General features: G+C 40.4%; 2 protein-coding genes across 4 annotated transcripts; one reads left to right on the top strand and one right to left on the bottom strand.

Annotated features, from left to right (window-relative positions):
• Window positions 1-40: 40 nt before the first annotated feature.
• tube1 (tubulin, epsilon 1) lies at window positions 41-14569 on the top strand. Of its 3 annotated transcripts, XM_080882655.1 has the most exons (13): window positions 124-206; window positions 379-452; window positions 1481-1639; window positions 5233-5285; window positions 5401-5458; window positions 6134-6249; window positions 7688-7809; window positions 9130-9317; window positions 9435-9607; window positions 10125-10265; window positions 12546-12686; window positions 13445-13619; window positions 14037-14569. In XM_080882655.1, exons 3-13 carry the CDS (start codon window positions 1508-1510, stop codon window positions 14193-14195), a joined length of 1458 nt encoding a protein of 485 aa, XP_080738781.1. In that variant the 5' UTR covers window positions 124-206; window positions 379-452; window positions 1481-1507; the 3' UTR covers window positions 14196-14569. The 3 variants fall into 3 exon arrangements, with proteins under 3 accessions (XP_080738782.1, XP_080738783.1, XP_080738781.1); XM_080882656.1 differs by lacking the exon at window positions 1481-1639 and having other exon boundaries at window positions 41-206; XM_080882657.1 differs by lacking the exons at window positions 379-452; window positions 1481-1639 and having other exon boundaries at window positions 56-206.
• Window positions 14570-14624: 55 nt separating this feature from the next.
• ccn6 (cellular communication network factor 6) lies at window positions 14625-21950 on the bottom strand. The gene is made up of 5 exons (XM_080882658.1): window positions 21813-21950; window positions 19577-19856; window positions 17611-17847; window positions 15023-15216; window positions 14625-14909 (listed from the first exon to the last, which is right to left on the bottom strand). The coding sequence occupies exons 1-5, from the start codon at window positions 21858-21860 to the stop codon at window positions 14628-14630; spliced, it is 1041 nt and encodes a 346-aa protein (XP_080738784.1). The 5' UTR covers window positions 21861-21950; the 3' UTR covers window positions 14625-14627.
• Window positions 21951-27064: the final 5114 nt, after the last annotated feature.

The following is a 27064-nucleotide window of genomic DNA, read 5'->3' as shown; positions in this document are numbered from 1 at the left end:
TGAAACGTACGTTCCGTTTCCATGGAAATGACGTCATCAATGCTCGACCAAACATAGCTAAGGCGCGAGGAAGAAGAGGTGTTCAAAAGTCTTGTGAAGATCTTATTGATGGATAACATAAACGGAACAGTCATTATGGATTAGCTTCGCACTTTTACAACGTGTATGGGGTGTTGTTGACATGACACAGTCCGTTGTGGTCCAAGGTGAGTGAAACTCAGCGCGGTAAATGACAGGTAGGAGGCTAGCTTAGCCCCCAGGTCGGTGTTTATGTCAAGTAGTTCCGTTTTATGTGACGTAGCTACATACCTTTAACAAATGAAATCTGTATTACTACTAATTGTGTTTTTTAAGTTAAACTGAAATTCCGTTCTGCAGTTGGACAGTGCGGCAACCAGGTTGGCTGCAGGTTTTGGGATCTTGCTTTGCGAGAGCATGCCCATGTCAATAAAGTAAGTGCAATTACATACACAGCACAGCACAACGAAGGTATCCGACGAATAATAATGAAGTCTGACTTGTTACGACAGGAAAAGCACATGTTTGTCTTTCTAATGTTCTGGTGACCCAGACTATACAACCAAAAACCCGTAGACACAGCATCTCTGGGTGAAACACAGCCGCTTTTAACGTTTTTATAATTACACCTGTGCTTTTGAGCTGGATAAGACAATACGTTACAGAGCTCAGATCATCTCAAGCTGGTTTCTTGAACACGAAAGGGGGTTACTGTACTCAAATGGCTACCAGAGCCACCATCCCTCAATCCAGTAGAGCACCTTTGGGATCATGTCAAGGCATTGTAGTAAAAGTACAAAATAGCAAAATGTAATTCAAGTACAAGTAACTTTAGTTAGTGTAGGAAAACCTTTAAAGTTGAGCATATTTAATCAACTCAGAGGAGAAACTCATTCAAAAAGCTGGGAGCAACAAACACCTTCAACTGTTAGCATTTCTTAAACTGCAGCAAAAGTGTCATTAACCTCTGGCACATGCACCTCCAACAACCAAGGTGGGAAAACTGTCTGCTTTCCTCAGTCTGTGATGTTTGTCCATGTGTTAAGGGGGGGCTTGGAGGCTTTCCTTAATTTAATAAGGATTTGAGAGGTTGAAAAGGGCCAAATTGTGATGGCTAGACAACTGGTTGAGGTGTGGGTGCATGTGCATCACCTAGTGGGGGAACACATAACACCAGGATGCACTATGAGAAGGTGAGCTGGTGGAGGCGGTGGGATGCTTTGTGCAATCTTCTGCTTGGGAACCTTGAGTCCTGCCATACATATGGATGTTACTTTAACATGTAGCACCTACCCAAGCATTGTTGCAGACCATGTACACCCTTTCATGGAAACAGTACTCCATGATGGTTGTGGCCTCTGTCAGCAGGATAATGCACCCTGTCACAAAGCAAAACTTCAAGAATGGTTTGAGGAGCACAACAATGACTTTGAGGCATTTTTTACCCCTCCAAATTCTCCAGATATCAATCTAGTCGATCATCTGTGGGATGTGCTGGACAAATAAGTCCAATCCACTGGAGGCCCCACCTCTTACAGGACTTAAAGGATCTGTTGCTAACATCTTGGTGCCGATACCACAGCAAACCTTCAGGGGGCTAGTGGAGTCAATGCCTCGATGGGTAAGGTTTGTTTTGGAAGCAAAAATGGGACTGAGACAATATTAGGCAGGTGGTCATAATGTTATGTCTGACTATTATCAGCAAATGTACATTTCTATTAGCATTATTCTAATTATTTTACACTGTATAAATTGGGACTCACCAGCTGTTAGTAGTGAACAGACCCAAACCAACTGTCTCCTCCCTGTCTCGCCACCATTTTCTGTTATACTTGTCATTGCAGAGTGAAAGATTTTGTGTTTGCTTATCTTTAGTTGGTAACTTATAGGGGTGGGGGGGGAAATCGATACTATGTAGTATCGTGATATTTTGTTTGCTAATAATGTATCGATACAGGGACAGCAGAAATCGATATTTTGTTACAAAAAAAGTTTGTGGACTGGAACTCTGACTTCAGAGCATGTTGATCCTTTTTCTGAGCAAGAATCCTGACATTCCTTCACTGTCCAAATGTGTTTAACTTGTTTTTTGGCAGCAATAAACATGACAGTTTACTTATTTTAATTTAAGACATGTTTTATTTTAATTAAGTTTAAAACTTTTTTATTTAATGTAAAATGTTTTGTTTTAATTTACTTTCAAGTTCTTCAGTTGCTGAATGGGCTGCATAGTTTTCATAAATTGCATAGTTCAGAATAGCTATAATTGTACCAGATGGTTGCATTCAGTTAAGTTGGACTAGACTGTAATACAAACCATTCAGTTTGTCAACAATAAAACTGACTGAAATGAGAGAAAGACTGAGTGTGAGACTTTGATATTAGATAAAATGAATATTGATAAAGTTTACCTTTATGTACAGAATCTGAATATCGCAAAATATTTTAAAAAATTGCAATAATATCATATCGTGCGTTAAGTATTTTGATAAGATCGTATCGTGGGATGTATGGTGATTCCCACCTCTAGTAACTTAGTCCACAGTAAGTGTTGATTATGTGCTTGAATCAGAATCAGAATCAGAAAGGGGTTTATTGCCAAATGTTGAGCAGGTTTACAACATTAGGAAATTGCTGCGGTGCTTCAGTGCAAACATAGTGTCATAAATAGCACTTAAGTAGTGTCATAAATAGCACTTAAATAGACATGAAAAAATAAAAGTAGGGATAAGAATTAAAAGTGCTACGTAGAAAGATATGTGCATGAGCTATACATGAGATATATACATGAGAATAAGAATTAAGAGTGCTACGTAGAAAGATATATACATGAGTGCAGGTGGTGATCAGTGCCAAACATGGAATGATGCAGTGACACAGCGTAGGGTCATGTGTTAGTGGTGGGAACAGTCATATGGTTATTGTTCATGTGTCCAACAGCAGAGGGGAAGAAACTGTTCTTATGGCGAGAGGTTCTGGTGCGAATGGACCGGAGCCTCCTGCCTGAGGGGAGCAGGTCAAACAGACTGTGTCCAGGGTGAGAAGGGTCAGCTGAGATCCGAGCTGCACGCCGCAATGTCCTGGAGGTGTACAGGTCCTGCAGAGATGGGAGTCTGCAGCCAATCACCTTCTCAGCAGAGCGCACAACACGCTGCAGTCTCTGTTTGTCCCTGATAGTGGCTCCAGCGTACCACACGGTGATGGAGGAGGTGAGGATGGACTCGATGATTGCAGTGTAGAACTGCATCATCGTCCGTGTTGGCAGGTTGAATTTCTTCAGCTGCCTCAGGAAGTACATCCTCTGCTGGGCTTTCTTGATGACGGAGGTGATGGTGGGCTCCCACTTCAGGTCCTGGGTGATGGTGGTACCCAGGAAGCGGAATGAGTCCACAGAGGTGATGGGGGTGTCAGTCAGGATGATGGGGGGGAGTGGGGCTGTGTGCTTCCTGAAGTCCACAATAATCTCCACTGTCTTCTGGGCATTCAGCACCAGGTTGTTGTGGCTGCACCAGGACACCAGACGTTCAACCTCCCTCCTGTAGGCAGACTCATCCCCGTCCGAGATGAGCCCAATAACGGTGGTGTCATCTGCAAACTTGATTAGCTTGACAGACTGGTGGGTGGAGGTGCAGCAGTTGGTGTACAGGGAGAAGAGCAGAGGAGAAAGAACACAGCCCTGAGGGGAGCCGGTGCTGATGGTCCGGGAGTCCGAGACATTCTTTCCCAGCCTCACATGCTGCTTCCTGTCCGTCAGGAAGTCAGTGATCCACCGGCAGATGGGATCAGGCACATTCATCTGGGAAAGCTTGTCTCGGAGATGGTCTGGAAGGATGGTGTTGAAGGCAGAGCTGAAGTCCACAAACAGGATCCTGGCGTAGGTTCCTGGGGAGTCCAGATGCTGCAGGATGAAGTGTAGGGCCATGTTGATGGCGTCGTCTACAGACCTGTTGGCTCTATATGCAAACTGCAGGGGGTCCAGGAGGGGGGCCGTGAGGGTCCTGAGATGGGAGAGAACTAGGCGCTCAAAAGACTTCATGACCACAGATGTCAGAGCCACGGGTCTGTAGTCATTTAGTCCAGTGATCCTAGGTTTCTTGGGGACAGGGATTATGGTGGAGGACTTGAAGCAGGCAGGCACATGACATGCCTGCAGTGAGGAGTTGAAAATGCCAGAAAACACTGGGGCCAGCTCGAATGTATCTATGTTGAGGAATTATAATGTATAGTGGGGTATTTTGCTTTAATAATCAGTGTGGGTGTTATTTGTTTCTCATCTTGGTGTAAATTTATAATTACCAGACTTTCCAGCCACATTGTCATGTCATTTTTAAATTGCATTCCAAACTGACTGTGACAGAAAAACAGCAGATAAGTGTCAAACACTATTGTATAATACACATTGTAATTTTCTTCTCTGACTTGTGTTGTTGCGTTAAATCAATTCCAGCTCTGTTTGTCTGCTTTGTGCAGTCTGTTTGAGATGATGTGAGAGCTGTCAGTTGACGCCTCAGCAGACACGCCCTAAGTGATTCAGAGAATGCTTCTCTTTTTTTTTTTAATGATTAGAAAACCTCATTTTTCAGCGCTGTATTTCAGCTGGGTAGTTAATAACTCATTTCTTTAGTGTGACAGAGAGATATTTACCTCAGCTTTATCCAAGTTGTAATCATTTTGGTTTCCAGTTTAAATGTTAGCTGCCTTCTGTAGTTCATAAGCTTTAGGGATGTTGGTCTTAAGCACTAGAAACAATTTAATTTAATTTCCAAAAATGAAATCCTGATTTCACATGAATTTTATCATGGTAAAACTGAAAGTGTTCCAGTGATATGTGCAGTAATTCTTAGGGTTTAGGTAAAATGCATCAACTATGTAGAAACTACTGATTCACCATTTCACCAGATACCCAGGTCTAGTCTACTATAATCTTATGTTTAAGTGAATGAAAAATGTAGATGCAGCTGGTATAAACAAAAACAAAGCAAAATCAGGAAGAGTTCAAATACTTGTTCACAGCACTGTAGATTTAAGTGACCAAGAAAAACTTTCAGTAAATTTTTTAACATCTTATCTATGATAATCAGGGAAGTCATTATGTTTTCTCACTAAACCTTTGTTCTAAGGGATGTCTGTTTTCTGTGTGCCCTGTTTTGTCCTGTAAGAAACAGACATGACTCTCACAGCTCCTAAATCTTTTTTTTTTTCCTTCATCCTCAGAGGGGATTGTACGATGAAGCCCTCAATAGCTTTTTCCGAAATGTGGATTCCAGGTATGTTAAACCTGCTTTCCTCCAGTTGTTCATTGACGTATAAGTTTTCCAAATGTATTGCTTTTTTTTTTTTTTTTTACCCTTTTTTTTTAAATCACTGACTGTCCTTTTCCAGGAAAAGTGACGGGGCTGCATTTGCTGTTGGTGGGAGAATCCAACACCTGAAGGCCAGGGTAAGTTCTAGAAGGACTCTCGAGTCCCTAATTTTTAGTTATTGTGTCAAAACTGGATAAAAAATTAAGCAAATAAGAAGTTAGAACTTCAGAAATTTCAGAGTTGGTAATAATAAAAATAGATGTTAGCCTATGCGTGCAAACATTTTAACCTATGAAACATTCACAATAGCAGTGCAGGCATAGTCAAGTGTCTTTTACATGCAAAGCATAAGGCTTTGAATGTTGCTAGTATGGACTGATACTGAAGGTAAATTCTTTGTGAACATCTCTTGGTCAACTGTATCAAATGCAAATTAATTCCATATCTGATTCTCTCAGTCATTGAGTTTGGCTGTAGCTTTTGCTGTGCCAGAGGTGCCACGTCTTTCTGTTTCCATTAAATAAGCCTTCTACTAGAAATGAGAAAAGGGCTGCCACATCTCAAATTTCACCCTTTGGGGTTAACTTTGGCCCAAAGAAAAATGATAAACGGCTTTAACATGGATAATAATAAGCTTAAGACTGATTGATGAAACCTATTCTTTTCACATTTTATTTTGGAGTCGAGCTTACTGAAAGGTTCAGCATTCATTGGGTGAATTATGAAATGACTGGGGTAAAAGGAATGTGCTCAGTATATGATAGCATTGAAATGTATGAGCGGGCCTCATTTTCACATATTTGAATCCACAGGCGGTCCTGGTGGACATGGAAGAGGGTGTGGTCAACCAGATCCTGCAGGGCCCGTTAAGAGAAGTGTTTGATAGCACGCAACTACTCACAGACGTGTCAGGTTCAGGCAACAACTGGTAAGAGACAGACAAGCCCCAGGATGCCACCGAGCTCACGTGGACTTTACCAACTGTTGCACAACATAATTTAAATCCTGCTGGAGTTGTGTTACAGCTCACGTGCTGTTACACTATATGCAGTTCTAGTGGTATTCAGGGAATAGTCTTTGAAGAGATTGCAAAGAAAGTATTTTTTGGTAATTGTCTGAAAGAATTAAACATGTTTTCTTAATAATCCACTATATGTTGAATTTTGTATAATCTGAAAGAGGAACACGGGTGGCTTAACTGTTGTTTTTTCAGTTTTCACATTCTCAATTGTGCAGAGTATAATTTAGGGAAAAGATCAGCCTGATGTGAGTAGTTTCTCTGTATGGTTTCCCTGGTCTACCTACCTGAAATTGTAGGTAGACCAGGTCTCCATGCATTATTGTGAAATACAACTATGTACTATCTTTTTATCTAGTGTGTGCTCCAATGTGGGACTTTACAGGACCTCTTACAATTTTTTTTTTTCATATGTTAATGAGCCAATAGTCTATATTTTTCAAAAAAGTATATATCTCTTGTAAAGTATTTAATATATGACTCTAAGATTTCACAGATTGGAAATGGTCAAGCAGAAGGCCCACAGTGATATCAGATGCTATGGAATGTTATGGGATGTTAACAGGAAGTCTACTTGACACAGAGTTATATTAGCACACGCTTTTAATTTCTTCAAATAATCTTTATCTCCTGTAAATTTTTCTCAGCTGCCGGTGGCTTATTTTCTGTCTGCACAAAAAAGTGCAACTTGTTTACAGTGTAGCATTGCCTGTGAATGAACCACCAATGGATTATGTAGTCAATCCATGACGCCTGTGGTAAATCCTGTACTTGGCATGCCACAACAATTTGAGACTGTCAGTCTGATTCCCACAGTTTGTTGCTTAGAGGCGAGAAAGCCTTTACACTGCACGGCAATCTTTTTATTGGCCCACATAATTATACCCTATGTTTAAAATTCCAATATTGTTTTTACCATGAATGACTTTTGCACTAAACTCTTTTATATGTCCTACAACACGTATAACGTAGGGAGAGTTGAACTTTGACTCTTTTATCTTGCATAGTTTGTCGTAATGAAAAAAACACAAGAGCAACATGGGATGCTCCAGGACATCCTGACAGCCCCTTCAGTTGCTTTTGTCTGTTACCTTTCCTTTCCATGAACACACTAGCTACTGACAACTTCCTAACACATCATGCATGCTGTGGGAGCAACGGGCAGTCTGTCATGTTGATCACTCAATATAATTGCTTAATCTGACATAGTGATCATCATAAAGGATGAAAGTAATATGAAATCTGTCCTGAGCATTAAAAATTATACTTATCATTAATGTTCAATTTTTGGCATTATCTTATGATTAGGGGGGAAAAACCAAGGTATCGTTTTGTGCTTGTCATTCAGGGCAGTTGGAAACATGACGTACGGCTCGGCCTACAGGGAGAAGATAGTGGATAAGCTCAGGAAGGCAGCAGAGCAATGTGACTGTCTGCAGTGCTTCTTTCTCATTCACTCTATGGGAGGAGGTAAGGCTCTGATTCAAGGGCATCCTTTCATTCATGCTTCACAGTCCAGTACTCCAAGCTTTACTTCAATTAATTCATGTTAGATTTGTAGTGACAAAAAAAATGAATAAAGCCAATAAGAATACATTTGTGCATGATTTCATTTCACTTAGTTAATTTTTGTATCTTTGTTGTCACGCACGTCACTTCTTTACTTTTAGACCTGTGTGAAGGCTGTAAGAGTAGTTAGCTGAAATAAAATAGAAACTAGAATTTAGAGAAAAAACTTATTGAAATAATATATTCAAATATTCATCCATCCATTTTATTTGTCTTATCTGTGACTGGGTTATGGGGGCAGCAGACAAACCCAGACCTCCCACTCTGCAGCCACGTACTCCAGCTTATTCAGACCAGCCAACAGATATAATCTCTCTAGTGTCTCCTGGGTCTACCCCAGGGGCCTCGTCCACATTTCTAAGCTGGAGGCCATTCCCTGATGAAGCAACAGGACCATTTTGCAAAATGCAGAGATCAAATTCTGAGGCCGTTTGCTCAAAACCTAGACCCTCCTGGGGAGGCTGAGGAGTGCAATCCCCCTATAGTTGGAGCACACCTTCTGCTCCCCCTTCTTGAATATGGGAAACACCACTGCAGACTGCCAGTCCAGTTGCATTACCTCAATCTCCATGCAGAGGTGTGTTAAGTAGATATCCCCGCAACATGATGATTATGACATTCCTGAGCCTTCAGGAATTTTATCAACATCATCTAGTCCAAGGACTCTGCCACCGATAGTTGTTTAACTACCTCAGTGACCTTGTCCCCAGACTTGCCTCCTCTATAGAAGGCATGCCAGTGGGGTTAAGTGGGTCTTTAAAGTATTCCTTCCACTGCCTGACTATATACTCAGTTGAAGTCCGCAGTACTACACCCGCAGAGTAGAGCACTGCTTTCCTGACGATTTTCCAGAAACACTTCGAGGCAGACCGAAAGTCTTTGTCCAAGGCTTCACTGGACTCCTCCCACAACCTAAGCTTTTGCTTCACCCACCGCCCAAGCTATATTCTGCTTGGCCTGCCAGTACCAATCAGCTGCCTCTGAGGTCCCACAGGCTAACCAAACCCGATAGGTCTCCTCCAGCTTGATCGGTCCCTTCATCTTCAGTGTCCACGATCTGACTCAGGGATTACCAGGGATTGCAGCTCTACTGTTATACGTCAAAGTGTTACCTTAATTTTTCAAGCAGTGTAGAAATAAGATTTCAATTGTCATGTCAGTAAATTAAGGATTTTTCTGTAGACAGCTGATAATTAATTAGTTACTGACTATGGATTTAAGGTACTGGCTCTGGCCTGGGAACCAGAGTGCTCAGCTTGCTGGAGGAGGAGTTCCCTGAGGTGTGTCGCGTTGTCACCTCCATCTATCCATCTGGGGAAGATGACGTAATCACCTCACCATACAACAGTGTCCTTGCCATGAACAAGCTCACAGAGCACGCTGATTGTGTCCTGCTAGTGGAAAACCAGGTTTGTGGATTCAGAAATGCCTCCCCTCTCTCCCTGCAAATGTCTGTGCAACGCACATAAATGAAAACTGTCAAACTGAATGTGATTTCTTCTTTTCCCTCATTTCTCCCCTTCCAGTCATTGGTTGACATTGTGAACAAGATTAAAGTTATGTCCCATGGTACAAAGCCTGGTTTAAATATCAAGAGAAACAGCGCAGTCACCTCTGGACAGGAAGGCCTCAGTGGGGCAGAAAAACCCTTTGATGCTATGAATAACATTGTGGCTAACCTGTTGCTCAATATTACCAGGTATAGTATTACTGTTTGCTCATATACAGTAGAAGCCCGTGTGCTAAGGAAAAACATTAACACCCTTTTGACCATTTTTTCTAGTCCATAAGATTGCCATAATAAATGCATTAGTATCCATTCTCTTCATAATAACAGTCAGTAAAGCCAGTTTGGGCTTTCATCTGCAGTCTCCTGTCTGTTTTAATTTTGGCCCTTTGAGTCAGCCAAAGTTGGAGCATAAGACACTAACCAGAGATGTCAAAGCATTTCAGGTGTTTATCGCGTGATGCTATCTTATCATTAAAAGCTTCTGTGAGAGTCCTGCAAGGGCTTGAGAGTCAACCTGGAGATTTGGTACTGTCACACAAGTCAACTTAGGAAGTTATTTATGAATAAAAGTATTTTGATCTTTTGCACAGTGCTATGTATCAAGAAGATATTCTAGATTTGCTTCTTTTAGTTATCCCTAATTAGTGGAACTTAACGTTATTATGCAGTCAAATTGAGCATGTCATTATAACTTTTTTATTTGCAGCTCAGCCCGGTTTGAGGGCTCCCTCAACATGGATCTGAATGAGATTGCGATGAACCTGGTGCCCTTTCCTCGTTTACACTACCTGGTGCCCAGTCTCACACCCCTCTACACATTAGCAGATATTAATGTGCCCACAAGGAGGTAAGCCTTGTGCCCATTGGTGCAGTTATTTTTACCTGACAGTTGTTGTGTGTCCTGCAGAGCTCCTCCTCACATGAACCCCTCCATTGATGACTTGACCATTTAGAAGTGGTTTCGGTTGGTTTACACCGTAACTTAAACTGTCATTTGTAACATGATGATGAAACAGCACCAGTCAAGCAGGACTGACTCACGATTTCCTACAGATGGGGTGGCTGATATGGTTAGTGGCATAATTTAGATTCAAATATTTTCCTGATATGAATCATGTGAAAGAGTATAGGCTGAAGCTTGCAGCTTACATAACTCCTGTCCCTGACACCATTCTAGACATAAGGAACACAACCACATCCTTAACATCTGGTTTAAACACAAAATCACTATGAAAACAGAGAGAAATGATTGACCGTTTGCCCCAAATTCAGATGAACACTAAACATGACATTTTTAAATGGTTTCAGTGTGCTGCACATTTCAGTTTTGTCAGGACAATAGTTCCAAACTCCTGTAAGAAATACACAATAACATCATTGGTTTTGTGTTCATCCTTCATTCATATCCACACCTTGTGCATATTCGGTGGTAATTGCCTATTATATTCTTTGTACTTAATTGAAATTATGTTATGCTACTAAATTTTTGAATTCAGGGTATTTAATTGAATAAATAATGGATTTTTTTGTTGTTATTTTTTTTATTCATAGAGTTTGCAATATTATGCAAAGTCAAAAAATAGAATATATTTCAACATTTTGGTTTTCATAATTTCTATGCAATTTCCATTTCAGTGGTTTTATCCAAATAAGCCATACTTGGTTAGTCTTTTTTTTTTTTGTAATTGTACTGTCATGACCTTTAACATTTACCAGGTAACAGAGGCCTGTAGAATCTCAGTTGTAGCTCTTGGGTCTTTTGGATTTCCTCTGAGCATTGCATGGTGTGACCTTGGGAAGAATTGTGGTGTTCTTTACACACTCCTAAATGCTTCAGTTTACCAATGAGTGGCAAACTGCCCAAATGTCTGCTTTTACAGTGGTAGAGTGAAAAAAGTGAAACTTGCTCATGATCAATTAATTATCTCCTATAAAAGCTTTCTTTTTAAAATGATTCTATGAATGACCTGGTTAGTCTATGATTTTCAACCCAAAGTACAAACACCCCACAGGTTAGTGTCCAAGTGACAGATTAGCTTGTCTGGTCACAAAAAAATTGGAAAAGTAAAGAACCGAATGCCTCAAGTTTGAGCAGAAAAGTTATCAGTTAGGTAAAAGTAATAGATCAGATGTAGAATTAAACTGCCAAATAATAAACATATATTGTCTAATATTTACATTTGTTTGATGGATATTTAATTGTGACAAACATACAAGAAATACAAAATCAGGAAGGAGGCAAACACCTTTTAACACTTCTGTTAATATAAGCAGTGATGCAGAAGTGGGGAAACAGCTGGAAAATAGAGGCGTAGCTAAGAGTTGTGAATGGTTTAAATAATAATCCAGTACTTAATGATTAATAGTTGAGAAATTCTGCTGATCATTACTGAAAAATAGTATTAAAGTAAGATCCAGTTCAAATAGGTTTAACACTTTACATTCGACCTTGAGTTTGTATTAAATATAAAGCTTTTTTTTTTTAATGAACTCACCTGATCTGAATAACCAAGTTACTAAAAACTCAGAATAACACTTTTCTTCCTAGTTAAACAGAAGCGTAAGAGTTTAAAACACCACAAAGCCCCAGCTTTCTTTTTATTATGTGAAAAAGCGGCAAGTTCAATTTTAGCTTTCCAGACGTAGGATTTAAAAAAAAAAAAAAAAAAAAAAAACACCAATCTGCCTACCTCCTCCCAGCAACAGCTGCCACAAAAGTGGCCTTGTGTGGGCCACAGAGACCTTCTCTCCTCCTATGAAGATGCTTATTGGTCAAAAAGAGTGGTGGTTTTACTGGATAACTCCCAGCAGTAAATAAATGTGACTGTATGAATGCAGGGCATGGTGTTGCTTAAAAATATCTCGCCTGCTCTTTGGGACTTCCCTACATAAATAAAGGTGCAAACATTCTTCTATGCCAAACACTGCCGTCTTGGTTCCCAGTCTTTTTGAACTTCTGATAAAAATCTTCAAGGCATGTTCAGTTAAAATCGGGTTCATTGAGGCTGGAAGAAAAAGCTATAAAAGGAATATTTAACATGATTTGATGCACATTCATTTCTTGTAAAGTTGATCAACTGATACAAGCATTTCTTTTCTTCTCCTGTCTTCCAACCGTGCGCTCTAGACTGGATCAGATGTTCAGCGATGCCTTCAGTAAAGACCACCAGCTAATACAAGCTGACCCAAAGCACAGCCTGTACCTGGCTTGTGCCCTCATGGTCAGGGGTAACGTGCAGGTTTCTGATGTCCGCAGGAACATCGAGAGGTCAGAGGAAAATCCTTTATTTCTGTATATAATTCTACACCAAAAGATGTAACGATTTCATGCAACCATTCCAACGTACCCAGTGATCCACACACTCACCTTTTCCCATAGTATACCCATTGAGCACTAGCAGTAAGTCATGATTACTGCATTCAGCCACAAGCTCTTACTATATTCTCCTCTAACCACTGCTCTCACAGAACTCCTTTTCAGTTGGCACACACATTTTGTACTGTGACTGTTGTGTTAAAATTGTTGGCAAAAGAGGTAGGAGGAGGAAGGAAGTACAAATATATATATATATATATATATATATATATATATATATATATATATATATATATATATATATATATATATATATATATATATATATATATATATATATATATATATAGACACATACTTAATGTACAAACAGGACTAAGTATCTTAACTATAAGGATACTTGTAGATGTTGGTAGTCCTCTAATCTGCAGACAAGTGAAGTTTTTGTTTTGTTTTGTTTTTTTGTTTTGTTTTTTACTGTTTCATTTCCAGTTGTTTGATTGTTGTTAAAGCTAGTGAAGTAAATGTGCTTGGTTTCTGGATTTAAAGTCATAGCTCCTAGCTAGGGAACTGTTCACATATTGATTTCAGGATAAAGTACAGTTTAAAGTACAGTAAACTGAGACTAAACAAAGTCTTTTGGTTGTCATGTGAAGCTCACATGTTAAACATTACATATACAGTTATTTTCCCCTCTCTCCTGGCTTTAGACTGAGACCATCACTGCCCTTTGTCTCATGGAACCAGGAAGGCTGGAAGACGAGTCTGTGTTCAGTGCCTCCCGTGGGACACTCCCATTCCCTGTTAGCTCTGGCCAACAACACCTGCGTGAAGCCCACGTTCATGGAGCTCAGGGAACGCTTTACCAAGCTCTACAGGAAGAAGGTGCGTCTCAAGCTGTCTTTGTGAGGACATTCTTTGATAGTAATGCATTCCCAGATCTAATAACTTAAATTTTACTATTACAAACCTATAGTCTACTCTTAGCCTAAACCTAATTCTAGCTTAAACCCTAAACCTTTTAACCCATCTGTAAAATGTAGCTACAAAAGATAACTTGGCATATAGTCTACCTGCACTGGTTTAAGTTTAGAGGCATACATGGATTTCAAAATGTGTATTTTCTTTTATTTAATTCAATATGTGGTGCAGGTACAGCCACAGAAAACAAAGCAGTTTGTCTTCAGGTGAAATGATATCTCAGGTTTATTCTTCAAGCTTATTGGCAAATGCATATCAGCCTCTAAATCTGACAAACACATCAGTCAGACTCAGTTTAATGTTTTGTTTTTTTCATTTTAGGCTCACTTACACCACTACCTGCATGTAGAAGGGATGGAACAGAGCTTCTTCTCAGAGGCCATTGCCTCTCTCAACTCACTGATTGAAGAATATCATCATCTGGATGCCACCAAGGCCAGACTCACGCCTGATGCACCCAGACTCTCCATCGCCAGATGAAGGTCTGCTGTGCTGTGAATCTGGGAATCAAACTCACAGAACTGAAGCTTTTACATATCAACGTTATCTAATGTATGGCATGGTCAAAGTGTTCCAAACAGCACTTAAAGAGAACATCAGTTTAATCTACTCTAAAGCTTCTATTTGCTTTTCCAAGCTCCCTGATTGTTCTGTTATGAGGTAATGTTAAAGCTAGTACACTGGCCATATTCCTTGTTGTTAGTGCACATACCTGTCCTGAAGAGTGCTCCATAAAACTTTGTTTTGTTTTTTTAATGATCTGTTGTTCTTCTTTCTCAAAATTAGTTTTGTTTTTGTCCTTTTGGAGGTGCAAAACTGTTACTAAGGGAGAATTAAAGTGTATGTGTGTTTCAGTCCTTAGTTTCTCACAGCGGGGCTTGCACCACTCTGCGTCTCTGACGTTTGGGGTCCTTAGAGTAAACGCAGGTCAGAAAACATGTCGCCCGGATCGTTGCACTTCCTCTGACACACACAGGACGTTATCCACTGCATCTTCCACTGTGTGTTGGAGCCGCCTTTGCAGGTGAAGTTGACCTTGATCATGCGTGACTTGTTGGGGACACAGCAGCGCTTGTCTGTACACACACCGCAGTATGTGGGCTTAAACTTCTTGTTGCTGGTACAGCCAGAGAGAGTCAACTTCTCTGCTTTCTTTGCCTGGAATTTGGGTCGGCACGTCTTTCCCTTTGGCACCTAGAAGTGGGAATAGCAATTGGTGTCTTTCTTTTTAAGAGTTTGAGAAAAAAAACTTTAAAAATTAAATGAAAATATTAAAGATTCAGACAGATTAAAGCTAAAGATGCCACCTTGACACTCCTGAGCACGCTTTTCTCACACGGTTGCAGCAAGCACAGGCGGCGGTCTTTCCTCATCTCACACTTGCTGTTATCGTTGTTGACACGTACAGAGATGCCCAGGCCACAGGTCTTGGAGCAGGGACTCCAGTGGGTGGTCTGGATTAGGCAGTTCCTCTTCCAGGCTAAAGGAGGGTCCCTGTAACCTTTCAGTGTTACAGTTAAAGGGTACTGTGTCAAGCAAAGCACAGATCAGAATCATTCCAACAAGCTGCTGTGTCTCCATCAGAGATGGGCAGTAATCTATTAAAAGTAATGCATTTCTGTAATCTGATTACTTTTCAAGTAACAAGTAAAGTAAGGGATTACTGTTACTATACCATAAGCATGCTGCGTTACTGATTTTGTTTGTTAATGTCTCATGACAATAGTGGATAATATCGAGATATTATCCACTGTTGATCTGCGGCAGAGAGTACATCCATGCAGTGTTTAAGGCTTGGAATTACTGACATTACTTCTAGTTTGATTCTGTAAAAAGTGACATAAACATTAGCGTCCGCCGTGCACTCTACGTGGGAAGAAAACTTCTTTCTACAGTGAAAAATTAAACTTCAAATTATTTATTTCTTGCTGTGTTTTTCTTGCATCTATTTGAAAGAGTGAGAGTAAACGCAAAAATTATTTTATTTTAAATGCTGGAATATGGAGGAGATCAAAACTCCAGACATCCAGAGGCCCCCAGAACACAAGAGACCATGGAAGACCAACAGAGGGGCAGCCGCGCCACTGCCACGGCTTCACACCCTGGAGGACGGGGCTGTGGCCCCCCCACACTCCCTAGCAGATCATTACATGGAGAAACCTTTGGAATGCAAGCATGCTGATCCACACAGGTATGCACACATGGGTATTCACAGACGCGGACTAAAGCTTTCTTGGCTGCTGCCTCAAAGCACACTGTGCGCTGTCTATCTTGCGTGCTGCACAATATCGTTTATTACTTAGTAAATACTGATATCTATGACTAGCTAGTTTATTGTGATGGTGCTTTGTTTTCTCTATTATTATGTTGCTCTTTGTTGTTTGCTGTCTCCTCTGTTTGTTTTTGTTTGTTTGTTTGTTTGTTTGTTTTTTCTCCATACAGGTGACCCAGGAGTTTGTTTTTTTTTCTCTCTCTTCCCCCCCTTTCTCACCGTCTCTTCCCCCCCTTTGGTTTTCTTTCTTTCTCTCCCCCTCTCTCTCTCATTCATTCCCCCTGTCCTATTTATTAAAAAAAAAAAAAAAAAAAAAAAAATGACAAAGGATGAACTGAAGCTCTGCCATCACGTAATGTCGCATACTGCTGTTTCTGATGTCATTTAGAAGAAAAAAAAAAAATAAAAAAAAAAATAAATAAATGCTGGAATATGCAGAACATAGGTTTAAATGTTAAACAAATTTCTTCAACTCAGAGAATGTTGCATATAATTTAATTTTTGCTTAATGCAATGTGTATAAAGTTAAAAGATTAAAACTAATAAAACAAGTTTGAAAAAGAGACTTTTTGATTTGATTCAATTTTATATGATGGATTATGCAGGAAAAAAAATTTGAATTGGCTGAAAGGTCTATTGCATTATTACATATGTATCATGTTTTTAAAAAGTAAATAATAAAGTAACTAATTACTTTTGAAAATAAGTAATCCGTAAAGTAACAGGATTACTTTGTGGAGAAGTAATCAGTAATTAGTAACAAATTACTATTTTCAAGTAACTTGACTAATACTGGTTGTGACTAGGTGCTATAGAGCCTTATGGGAGCAGTCCCATTAATCAATTTTGAATTCATTATGATATGAAATTGCTACTACATAGAAAAGGACAAAAAAATTAAAAGATCTGCATAGAAATGTAACACAAAAGGATCTGAAACACTGTAAACATACCAGCTCACTACACAAACTCAGGCATTCTTTTACATGTAGCTATCTTTACATATTATTATTATTATTATTATTACCGGAGCCGTCCACTAGCACCAACACTTCTCGAACCACAACCAGATCAGACCCACAAACACCAAAATAAAAGCTTCTTTTGTTATTAGATCACCCTCAGAACTTTCCCATCTCGTTAGTGCATTTTTGTGACTATAGCATCATGCTCGTTTGCACCACTTAGTAAGCTTGTCGTGTCTTTTCTTGACATTTTTAATCAAAATTAAAATGTTTCAACCAAATCTCAACGACAGGGACGATGAGTTTTTGCTGGGTGGGAAAGTGCTTTGTTTTTTCACAGTGGCAAATCACTGTTTGTGACTCAGATAGATCATGTGATAGATCTGGTTCAGCTACATGCCACGCCAATTAAATAAGCTTTGCCGTACATCAAAGTGACATTTTTATGGCTTTTAATAAAAACCAACTTGTTTCTCTTCCTTTTCCTCCTCTAACTGGAATCATATGTGTCAGACAGTTTAACCACAGGCAGTCACACCTCACACTGACAGTACTGAGTAATGAGGCTCCCCCTTCCCTTCCAGCTACCTAACAGCAATTAGCATTCCAGGCAAGACAGTCTGGCTCTTCTCCATGAATTCATTCTCTAAACACACACCTGACATGTAGGTAGTGTCCTGCTGGTGCTTGTTTGGGCTCTGGCCACTGCGAAGGCCAGCTGGCGTGTTGCTGATCAGTGGTGCAGAGCCTAAGAGACCAGCAGGCTTCTGGATGAAAGCAGGGGTACAGCCGATGGCTCCAGCGATGCATGTACACTTGTAGAGGGGGCTGGACTGGAAGGATTCTCCATTCTCATAGTGGACCCCATTCAGGTCACAGCCTACCGCCATCATGTCTGAAGGAATGAGAAGAAACATGCTGGTGCAAATCTCAAACTCTGATTATGGTGGATCTTAAGACTGTAATGCAAATTAATATCTTTTTTGTTTGTTTGGGGGGTTTTTGTAAACCAAGAATTTTACTGTGTCTTTTTCCCCACAAGCATACAAAATATGAGATTTGAGTGCAAATTAGCTTTTTTAAAATGGCATATTCCTTTATGCTGGCATTGATTCCCAGCCTAGCACGCAATTTGCACATTTCGAATGATGACATGGAATGTAAAAACATGTTTTTGCCAGTGGTTTTTGACTCACGTAGGTGGAATTGTTGATTGGAGTTTAAGTTTCCCACTGAGGTTTGTAAAAGCCCCTTCAGGCTTCTTCACACTTGCATATTTTTTTTAAAATGCTTTCCCGTTGAACCGGTTTAGAGCGGCCTCCTCTGAAGCCACTGTGTGGCTTTATGCAAACACTAAAAAAACTAATTTAAACATACAACTTTTATGGTCTTTCCAAATGTTGTTTGGCTCATGGTAGAGTAATTGTGATTTGCACTGCTTTAAAATATGCCATTCACAATATATCCATAATTCTGTTACTGTTGCAGACAGCAGCATAATTCTGCTGCTGTCGCAGCCCCAGGGGGCTGCGATAGCAGCCCCCTGGGGCTGAATCCTCAAATATCCTCTTGACGCTGAATCCAAAAGTGAGGCGAGCCCCATAGACTACTGTTTAAAACCAAAAAAATAACAAAAACATGTTTATAAGTTGGTACAGAAAGGTGTTTTGGTCTCAGTAGCTAATATTTCCCTTCATAAATTTTCAATAACTAAACTTTTGAGCTGTATTAAAGCTTAAAGTGAGAGGTGAGGTTAGTTTGATCATGATTATTATAGGCTGTTGTGTGCTACAGACCATTCTCTCAGGAAGTCTTTAGTTTTTGGATAATAAAATTCAAATATTTTGTTGGTTTGTCAGCATTAATTAGCAGCTACGGTGCAGCTATATTTATCAGCTGCATTAGTTAAAAATAATCCAGTCTGCACTTGTGCGGTTATGGATGCAGCTTAGCATTAGCTTATAACTTAACCTGTGGTCTAAAAGTATATCCATCCATTACAGTTGCTCTGCAAAGAATGAAGATGGCCATGTCTATGAAGCTAAAGTCAAGGCTTCAAAATACTAAAACGCAAACCAGTGGGTGATGTTACTATAGCCATGTCCAACTTTTACAATGTTTGACCACCTGCCAACAGCCAGCATCACACTGCCATAGTTGTAGGAAGTAAAGCAGCATGTACCCCTGTAATCAGAGCTGGACTGGTAATCTGGCACAATGGCCCTATTCCCGGTGGGCCGAAGCGCCGATCTGAAAGGCTGCTGCACACTGGTCATACAAGCACTGACAGCAGCCCATTCATTCATATTTATTACAAATCTTTTTACGAGCTTGTAAAGGTTTATAATAATAATGGATTGCATTGCTGGGCTCGAACCAGCAACCTTCCGATTATAAGACGAACTACCAACTCTTGAGCCACGATCACCCCACGAGGAAGATGAAACAAACGTGGTAAGATGGAGGGACATAATAACGACGGATCCGAGTAAAATGAGTGGCTGCTTTGACCATGAGTCACTGCTGCAGTGCAACTAAGGAAGCCTGATTAAAACCTGTGTTGGGCCCCTTGACTCTTTATTGCAACCCTGCCTGCAATCAAGTAAAAGACCAGGTCCACTCACATGCACACACTCCAACCTCGTATCTTGGCTTGTCTGCGGAGAAGTCACAGTACATGCCCTTGTGTGGGTCGCACACGTCCCTCTCGTTGCACGGCTCTCCAATTTGTCGGGCGCAGCTCTTACAGCAGCCGCACCCATCCAGGACAGAGCTGACACCAGGGGCACAGTAAGGTCTCTGCCGACACTTGCAGGGCCACTGGCAGAATTGGCGTCTCTCTGTCGTAGCCCGTCCACCCTGAGGAGCTTGCAGCTGCCCATTGTTCTGCGCCCTGCTGAAGCACTGAGGGGAAAACAGCCAGAAAGAGTCAAATTTTTGAATTGGCAGTACTATTTTTATTTTATTATTATGATGGAGATGATAGGGGAAATGTACAGTAAAAAACGCTGCTCCTCGAACCAGTAGCTTTTTTTAAATAAATTGACAGTTCAAATAATAAAATGTTTACATGTACCAGTAACGTCTATCTGCTTCCTGTCTACATTCACACCCATCTTTCTGGACCCTCCTTGTCCAACCAGGTTTAGTTACTCTGGAAAATGTTAAAGTAGAACTCTTTAGTGTTCAGTGCAGACACTCTAATGGGAGACTAAAGGAACAAGATGCCTTTGCATTTTACTGTAGTGCTTTTTACCAGCCAAGGTCAATATTTTGTGTCAGATATCTTTTAGCCCAGCTTGAGGGAGATGAAAGTGAGGAGACAGATGATGCCTCAAAGGTGCTTTTAGTTTTTCCCCTGGACTGGAAAAATGATCTCATTGCCACAGGAGTAGTAACTCCATGATAGGCCCTGGGGCGTTTTTTTTCCTGGGGTCCCTTACTGCCACGTTGTACTAGAGCAGACATAAAATCTCACTCTGTCTTTCGTTCTCTCTCTTATACACACACACCACAGCAGGCCGGTCCACATGTTTGATTTGGCAGTTTTACGCTGGATAATAGTTATTTGAGTTATTTGAATATACTTGTTCTAAAAAGTACATGTTTTCTAAATTTCTCTAAAGCTGCTAACAGGATATGACTTTATGGTGCAGTGAGTGCATGTACCCCTTATTTAGAGTGGTGCACATGTCTTTTGGTCAGTGCCACCATCTCCAAACCATATATCATAGCAGGTCTCCCTGCTGTCTTGTAACCCTTGCCTTTCCCTCTCACTGCTATCTTTAAGTATTAAGTGTGTAACAAATCACACTTAACACCCGTCTCCACCCACCCCACTCCACCCTGCCGGTTTCTCTTCTTCATCTCTCTTGTGTCCATTGCTTTGGATGGTTGACTTCAGGTATTTAAACCTATCTATCTTTACTGTCTGTGTCTAAAAACCACGAGTAAAATCCTAACTGCAGTGGCTTTACTCAGATCCATGTGTTAGCTTTAGCTAAAACACATTTAGCCACTTAATTTCTGATCATCTTTAATAATTATCAGAAAAGATTGAAATTTGTTCTCTCTCTCACACACACACACTTTCAGGTTTGAGGCTTAGACATGTCTAATACCCATCATACTTCTAGTTTAGCATTGTCATTGTAACTGTGCAGGGACAGTCTGGTTAAGGGGAACTCGGCTCCTCCCAGTCTTTCTTGCTTTGTATTTTTCACTGCTAAGTGCAAAACAAAACAAAAATTCAAAATAGAAACAAAAATCTATAAGAAACCTTTCAACAAAGCATGACAGCCAAAAAATTCAACATCTAACATAGTGACACACTGCACAGAGCTCAGAGCAGTGAGAGGCCAAAATGTCTTAGATATTTCAATATATTCCAGTCCTTGAATGTCCATGTTTACCTGATGGTATTTGCTGTGATGAAATCCAGCCATGGCACCACTTGTGCTCCAAATACCCCTGGTCTCTCAGAGCTTCCAAGGGTTACTGAGGGTTATGGCAAAAATCTGAAGCCTGTCTGCCAGGTTTGCTGAATGAGCTCATTTCATGGTGTGAAAATGAGTCCACGGGAGCTTGAACTGCAAAGGCTTCCCAATTTTGTCATCTTTTCTTACTTCACGCTTCTAAAATAAGCCCTACACTAAAGCCAGTAAACTACTAAAGCCTACATACAAATAATACTATCAAACAGTCAATTCTGAACGGGGTGTTTTGGTATTCACTTGCAGTCAGGTATCCCAGCTGACTGCTTTCCTCTGGATTTATATATAGCAGTTTCTGAGTGGCATCGAGTGTTGTCTTATCTGCAGTCTGAGGGAAAAAAAGGTGAAAGGGTAGTGCTCTTCTTACCTGTTGAGCAAAGATGAGCAGGAGGGAATGGCAGAGAAGCAGTAGCATCTCTCAAGTGGTCAAGGTTTGTGTGAGATCCAGGAGAGAGATGGGGTGACGAGGGAGCAGGAAGGTGGGATTGAGGGAGGGAGACTGGGTGCTGGAAGAGGGAGAGGATTGGAATGGGGTGGGGTAGGGAGAGATTGCGAGAGCTGACCTGACTGGGGAAGGCCACAAAGCACCCTTCTGTCCCTCCTCAAACACACCTTTCCCCCCATTTCACTGATCCAGAGGGGAAGTATTTGATGCTGGGTCGCTCCACAGCCTTCAGAACCTGCCTACTTCCATAGTCTTAGCCTTAGCCTTACTCACACCTGAATGAAAATACGGGTTAAATCTTTAAACCGTGTGTGTTATAAGCTACTATTGTACATAACATCTTAACAAACCTACTTTCATGTTTAAAAGTCTTCTCAGTTGACACATTCACTTTGTGCCGTTTATTTAATACGGTGCTGAAGCTGCGTGCTTCACCTAATGTGGACTGACATCTATTTGAGTTCACATTCCATTATTATTTACACTGAGTATAAAGGCTCCTCTCATAGCTAGCTCTCCACCTACATTCTCTTAAAACCAGCAGTCCTTTGAGATTTCATATGGAAACACTGATAATACTCGTATTGCTGCTACTGCGTGCTGTACTACCAGTACTGCCAACAATGAGAGGCCAGAATGTCATCAGATCGTTATCAACTTTAAAAACTAGTCGCAATGTAACTATATATATTCTATAACTACAAGTAATCAACGTGTTGCTATAAAATCTTGTAGAGATATTAATGGTCTCTTTTACTGATACCGCAGGGGAAATCATTCCTGAATCCTCTGTTGGATTGTCTGAAAGCAATTTATAACTTTTATGTCATTTTCTCTGGATATTCTGTCTCTCTTAATTTAAATGAAACTGCCATAACAATTGGAGACTGCTCATTTCTTTGTAGGTAAATAAACATCAGTTTGGAGGAGGTCTGGACCCAGCAGTGAGATTTTAATCCCCCCCCCCAATAGCACCTTTACACTCAGTTGTGCACTGTGCACTCAAAGTAATGTTCCGGTCAAAAGTTTTTGAACAGCCCAATTTTTCCAGTGTTTTATTGAAAATGATGGAGTTTGATGTCTAATTGCAGTCTGAAATGACATTAAATAAGCAATTTGAGTAAAGAATAAAAATCGTGAAATTATAGACCAAAATGTATTCTAAACTTGTGACTCATCAAAGTAGCCACCTTTGGCGGGTATGACAGCTGGTCACACATGGCATTCTTTCTAGCATTTTTTCAACATGCTAGTTGATGCCACACACTGTGGAACCATCCTTTCGCCTACTTGAAAGCGTACAAAGATCCTGCCTGCAAAGATCATTAAAAATCGAAGATTTCCAATTTTGATTCACCAGTCCATAATACCTTCTTCCAGTATTCAGTAGCCCAATGATGGTGTTTCATGCAGTACAATACTGTTCAACCGATTCTAACGAGATTATGGTACCACAATGTCTTCCAACAATGCTTTTATGCAGACAGAGGGGGTTGTAACCAATCCAGGAAAGTTGAAACACCTGTAGGAATTAGTAGAACCAGCTTTCAAGGCTTCATCAACCTCCATTGCTGCAGAACAGCTTTAAATTGGATTTTGTAGTAGTCTGAAGTGAATGAATCTTAATAGTGATGGTGATTCGCTAGTGTTTATGTGTAGCACCATAGTGGGACTGGCATTACTAGGGTTACTGACCAAAACCATGGCTAGAGCCTTTATTCAACTGCATACTTCCATATGCTAATGTTTAGTACATAAGCCTCTTTACAATATCATGCACTCTGTGAGTATCTGGCTATTGTACTTGCAATCATGGGAGGATTATCACGACTACACACTTTGGATACAAACGTTCTACACACCTACGCATTCAAAGTTTTGTAGCACATTACTTTGAGATTATACTTCTTCTGCTATTCTTTTACATTCTGTGCAAGCTTTAAAATCACCTACCTAAAGCAAAGTTCATTCTGGTATTCTTTAAAGCAAAGTCATTAACAGGAGGCCTTAAATTGTCTTAATATTCCTCAACCCTGGACCACAGGTGACATCAGAGGGTTCAGCAAGTGTCTCTCTCTCTGCTGGCTAAGCCACCATCCTGCCTTGAACTTGGACCCACTAATACAATTCAATTTGCCAACCGGCCAAATGTAATCTATGCTGTCTGTGCTTTCCATATGTTGTTAGCCAGATACATGTGATTATATAACCCGGGTCAGTATTAAGTGTAATTTAACTTTGAAAATAAATAAATAAATGAAAATATGAAGGGTAACAGCCCCTACTGGTTCCAAGGGTTGTGCCCCCATGGCCTAGTAATTCACCCATGTTCATAACACTCAAAAGGAGTAGAGGAATATGTACAAAACAAGAAAGGCACACACTGGAGAACAAAGTGCTAGGAAGCAGTGAAAAAGGACTTGTCTGGGTATAGAGAGTATAGAGTGCCACTCATGCCACTGTGTGAGTGGCATGAGTGGCAATAGCTTCCAGGGTTGGCAAAGGTCAGCCAATGAGTTTTTGAGCTAATTACCATCTGAGCACCCTTCCTGTTCACAGTTGTGGCCCCTGCAAACACCCAGGCAGTGGTAAAAGGCCAGCAGCAGCTTCTGGCCGAGGTTTATTCTTCCTCAGGACACAGAGGAAGTGCAGCTGTTGCTAGGCCTTCTTTACCAGTGTGATGGTGTTGTGGGTCCAGGTGAAATCACCTGAGATTTGGGTGCGCAGAAACCTGAAGGTGGAGACAGATTCCACCAGGCTGATTGAGGTTGGTTGGTTGGTTGGTTGGTAAGGAAATCTTTGATCCAGGAGCAGGTGGCAGGGGGGATCTGAAGGTGGTCCAGTATGGTGGCCAGGATATCTGGTATTATGATGTTGAAAACTGAGTGTAATCCTCTGATATCTTAAAATATAATTTTAGAGGATCTTAAATTTAGTTGGGGTATTTGGGTCTGGTGGATTTATTTTTGTTGTTGTGGTGTTAATGTGTTGGATCAGCATTGCCGTTCATTCACATTTCTTTAGTTTAGACATGTTCAAGTTGTCATTATCTACCACAGTAATGTAGTTACATTCTTATCAACAGCAAAGGAACACCTTCTCACAGTGGAAAAGTGTGAAAAGCTTTTTGATCCGGCAACGTTTTTTATACACCATAAGAGCACTAAAACATGTTAGTTTCCATCATGATTCAGTGATGAATAGTTAACCCTACAGTAATTAGAACATACATATGCATAGATAAAAAAAAAAAATTTAGTCATAACATTTGTTTTTCTTTTGGGGGGTTTTTTGGTTGTGTTTTTCCCTCCTCATCACAAATGATCTGTCTTTGATTAGTGTTGAGTTTTATTTAAGCCACATGGTAAACAGGCTGATTTTCAAAACCTAAGCATTTCAGTTCTGTCACAGTTTGGCATTACAGTTTTTCCTTTCAGGAGCTTTCCAATTTGGCTTCAAATAAACAGATATTCTATGAAAAAGCTGTAAATTAATTTTAAGTGGGTTGCTACTTGCGTGTTGACCTTTAAAATGTGAAATTATATTTTCATTGGCATTCAACATACTTCAACAACACATCATCCATACACACAAAAAACTGCTTTATACAAAATATACAAATATCCTTTGGCTTCTTTGTGGGGTGCATGGTAGGAGTTACACATGGGTTTAAACTGGGGGTGGGATTACACTCGGGATCAGCTCTGAACTGCTTCTTGTTAAAGATGTTGTTATAGATGTTAAATAATTAGCATCAATGCTTTCTGATTTTACATACATTTTACATAGAAAACAATGAGAAAATGAGAAAAAGGGGAATGCGGATGGAGGAAAGATAGAGAATCAAGACGCCCAGAGGATTAGTAAGAAGGACGTGGGGGCAGCTATGAAAAGGGTGATGAATGAAAAAGGCAGTTAGTCCAGATATACCTGTTGAGATATGGAGACTGGCTAACACAACATTGGAAAATGAGAGGATATCTCAGGAATGGAGAAGACATGTACTGATACATGGAGGTATGCTCTGGCGAGAAGAGGAATGAAACTGTTGAGGGTATGATAGATGTTTAAGAATGAGAGCGAGACAGATGAAAAGGTGAATACTGAAATTGGTAGAGTTTAAATATTTGGGGTCGACCATTCAAAGCAGAAACATTTAATTAGACACACTGTCCACACTGACTACAGAAAAGCTCCAGTATTGAAAATATATTGATTCTTTGCAGCTTTGTACAGTTCCATTTGTTTCCATGTAACCACAAGATGGTGCTGCAATGTGGAATGAGTGGCAGTGCAGGTGGCACAGAAATGAACACTGTTAGAAGCTCTTGAAAAATTAAAGTTGTTTACGCTACTTTTTCCTTCTGTGAAAGTGACGAGTAGCATTTATGTAATAGTGCCGGAGTTGTATTTCCTGCTTAGAATTCAGTAGCAGGGCTTGTACTGAGTTGCCTCTGGTCTTTTTTGATCATTATGTGTAACTACTCCTCTATTCTTCCTGAAGTAATTTCTTGTCCTTCCCACTGACAGTGTCGGGAGCCCCACGCCTAATCAAAGAATGCCAGTCTTCTCAGATTACCCCTGGGAGCTCTGTTCCAGTTTGCATATAAGTTACTATGCATGAGGATTCCTCGGAGAAATAATCGAGGTTCTTTAAACTATATTATCAGCAGCACAAACCAAGAGATGACTGGATGTGTTTGGGAAGTGGTGAGCTAGTGATGGAGTAGCATAAAAAAGCAGCTCTAATTCCTCCTCAATAGTGCTCTGAAATGGGTAATGCTTCTTTGCCTCACCACCAAAGACACCCCCCCCCCCCCCAGTTTCAGTCACACTGACAACAAGTTGAACTAGTCTGACAACTGAAATACAGGAAACTGAGGAGCCATGTGATGCCTTTGGGTTTTCTCATAAACAAACAGAACTTTTTTTGATCCGCATTTATTGCTGCAAGAAATGCTGGGCAAATAATTCAGCTGAATCAAGTTGTTTGTCAACTGGGAGAGACAGCCACAAATTCTTGGTAAAAAGTCAAAACAGGTTACCTAATTTATTCTTATGAAACTTTTTGAGGAGGGGCGGAGAGTCAAAAGGCAAGCAGCCCACTACACAGCAGCTCCTCCCACAGTGAGGAACCTCCTCCCTCCTGTTTTGGTTCACTCCCATCACTCGGA

Source organism: Rhamphochromis sp. 'chilingali' (genome assembly GCF_963969265.1).
Source record: "Rhamphochromis sp. 'chilingali' genome assembly, chromosome: 5".
NCBI lineage: Eukaryota > Metazoa > Chordata > Actinopteri > Cichliformes > Cichlidae > Rhamphochromis > Rhamphochromis sp. 'chilingali'.
The sequence above is the reverse complement of the archived record's forward strand: the minus strand, read 5'-3'. Positions and strand labels throughout refer to the sequence as shown.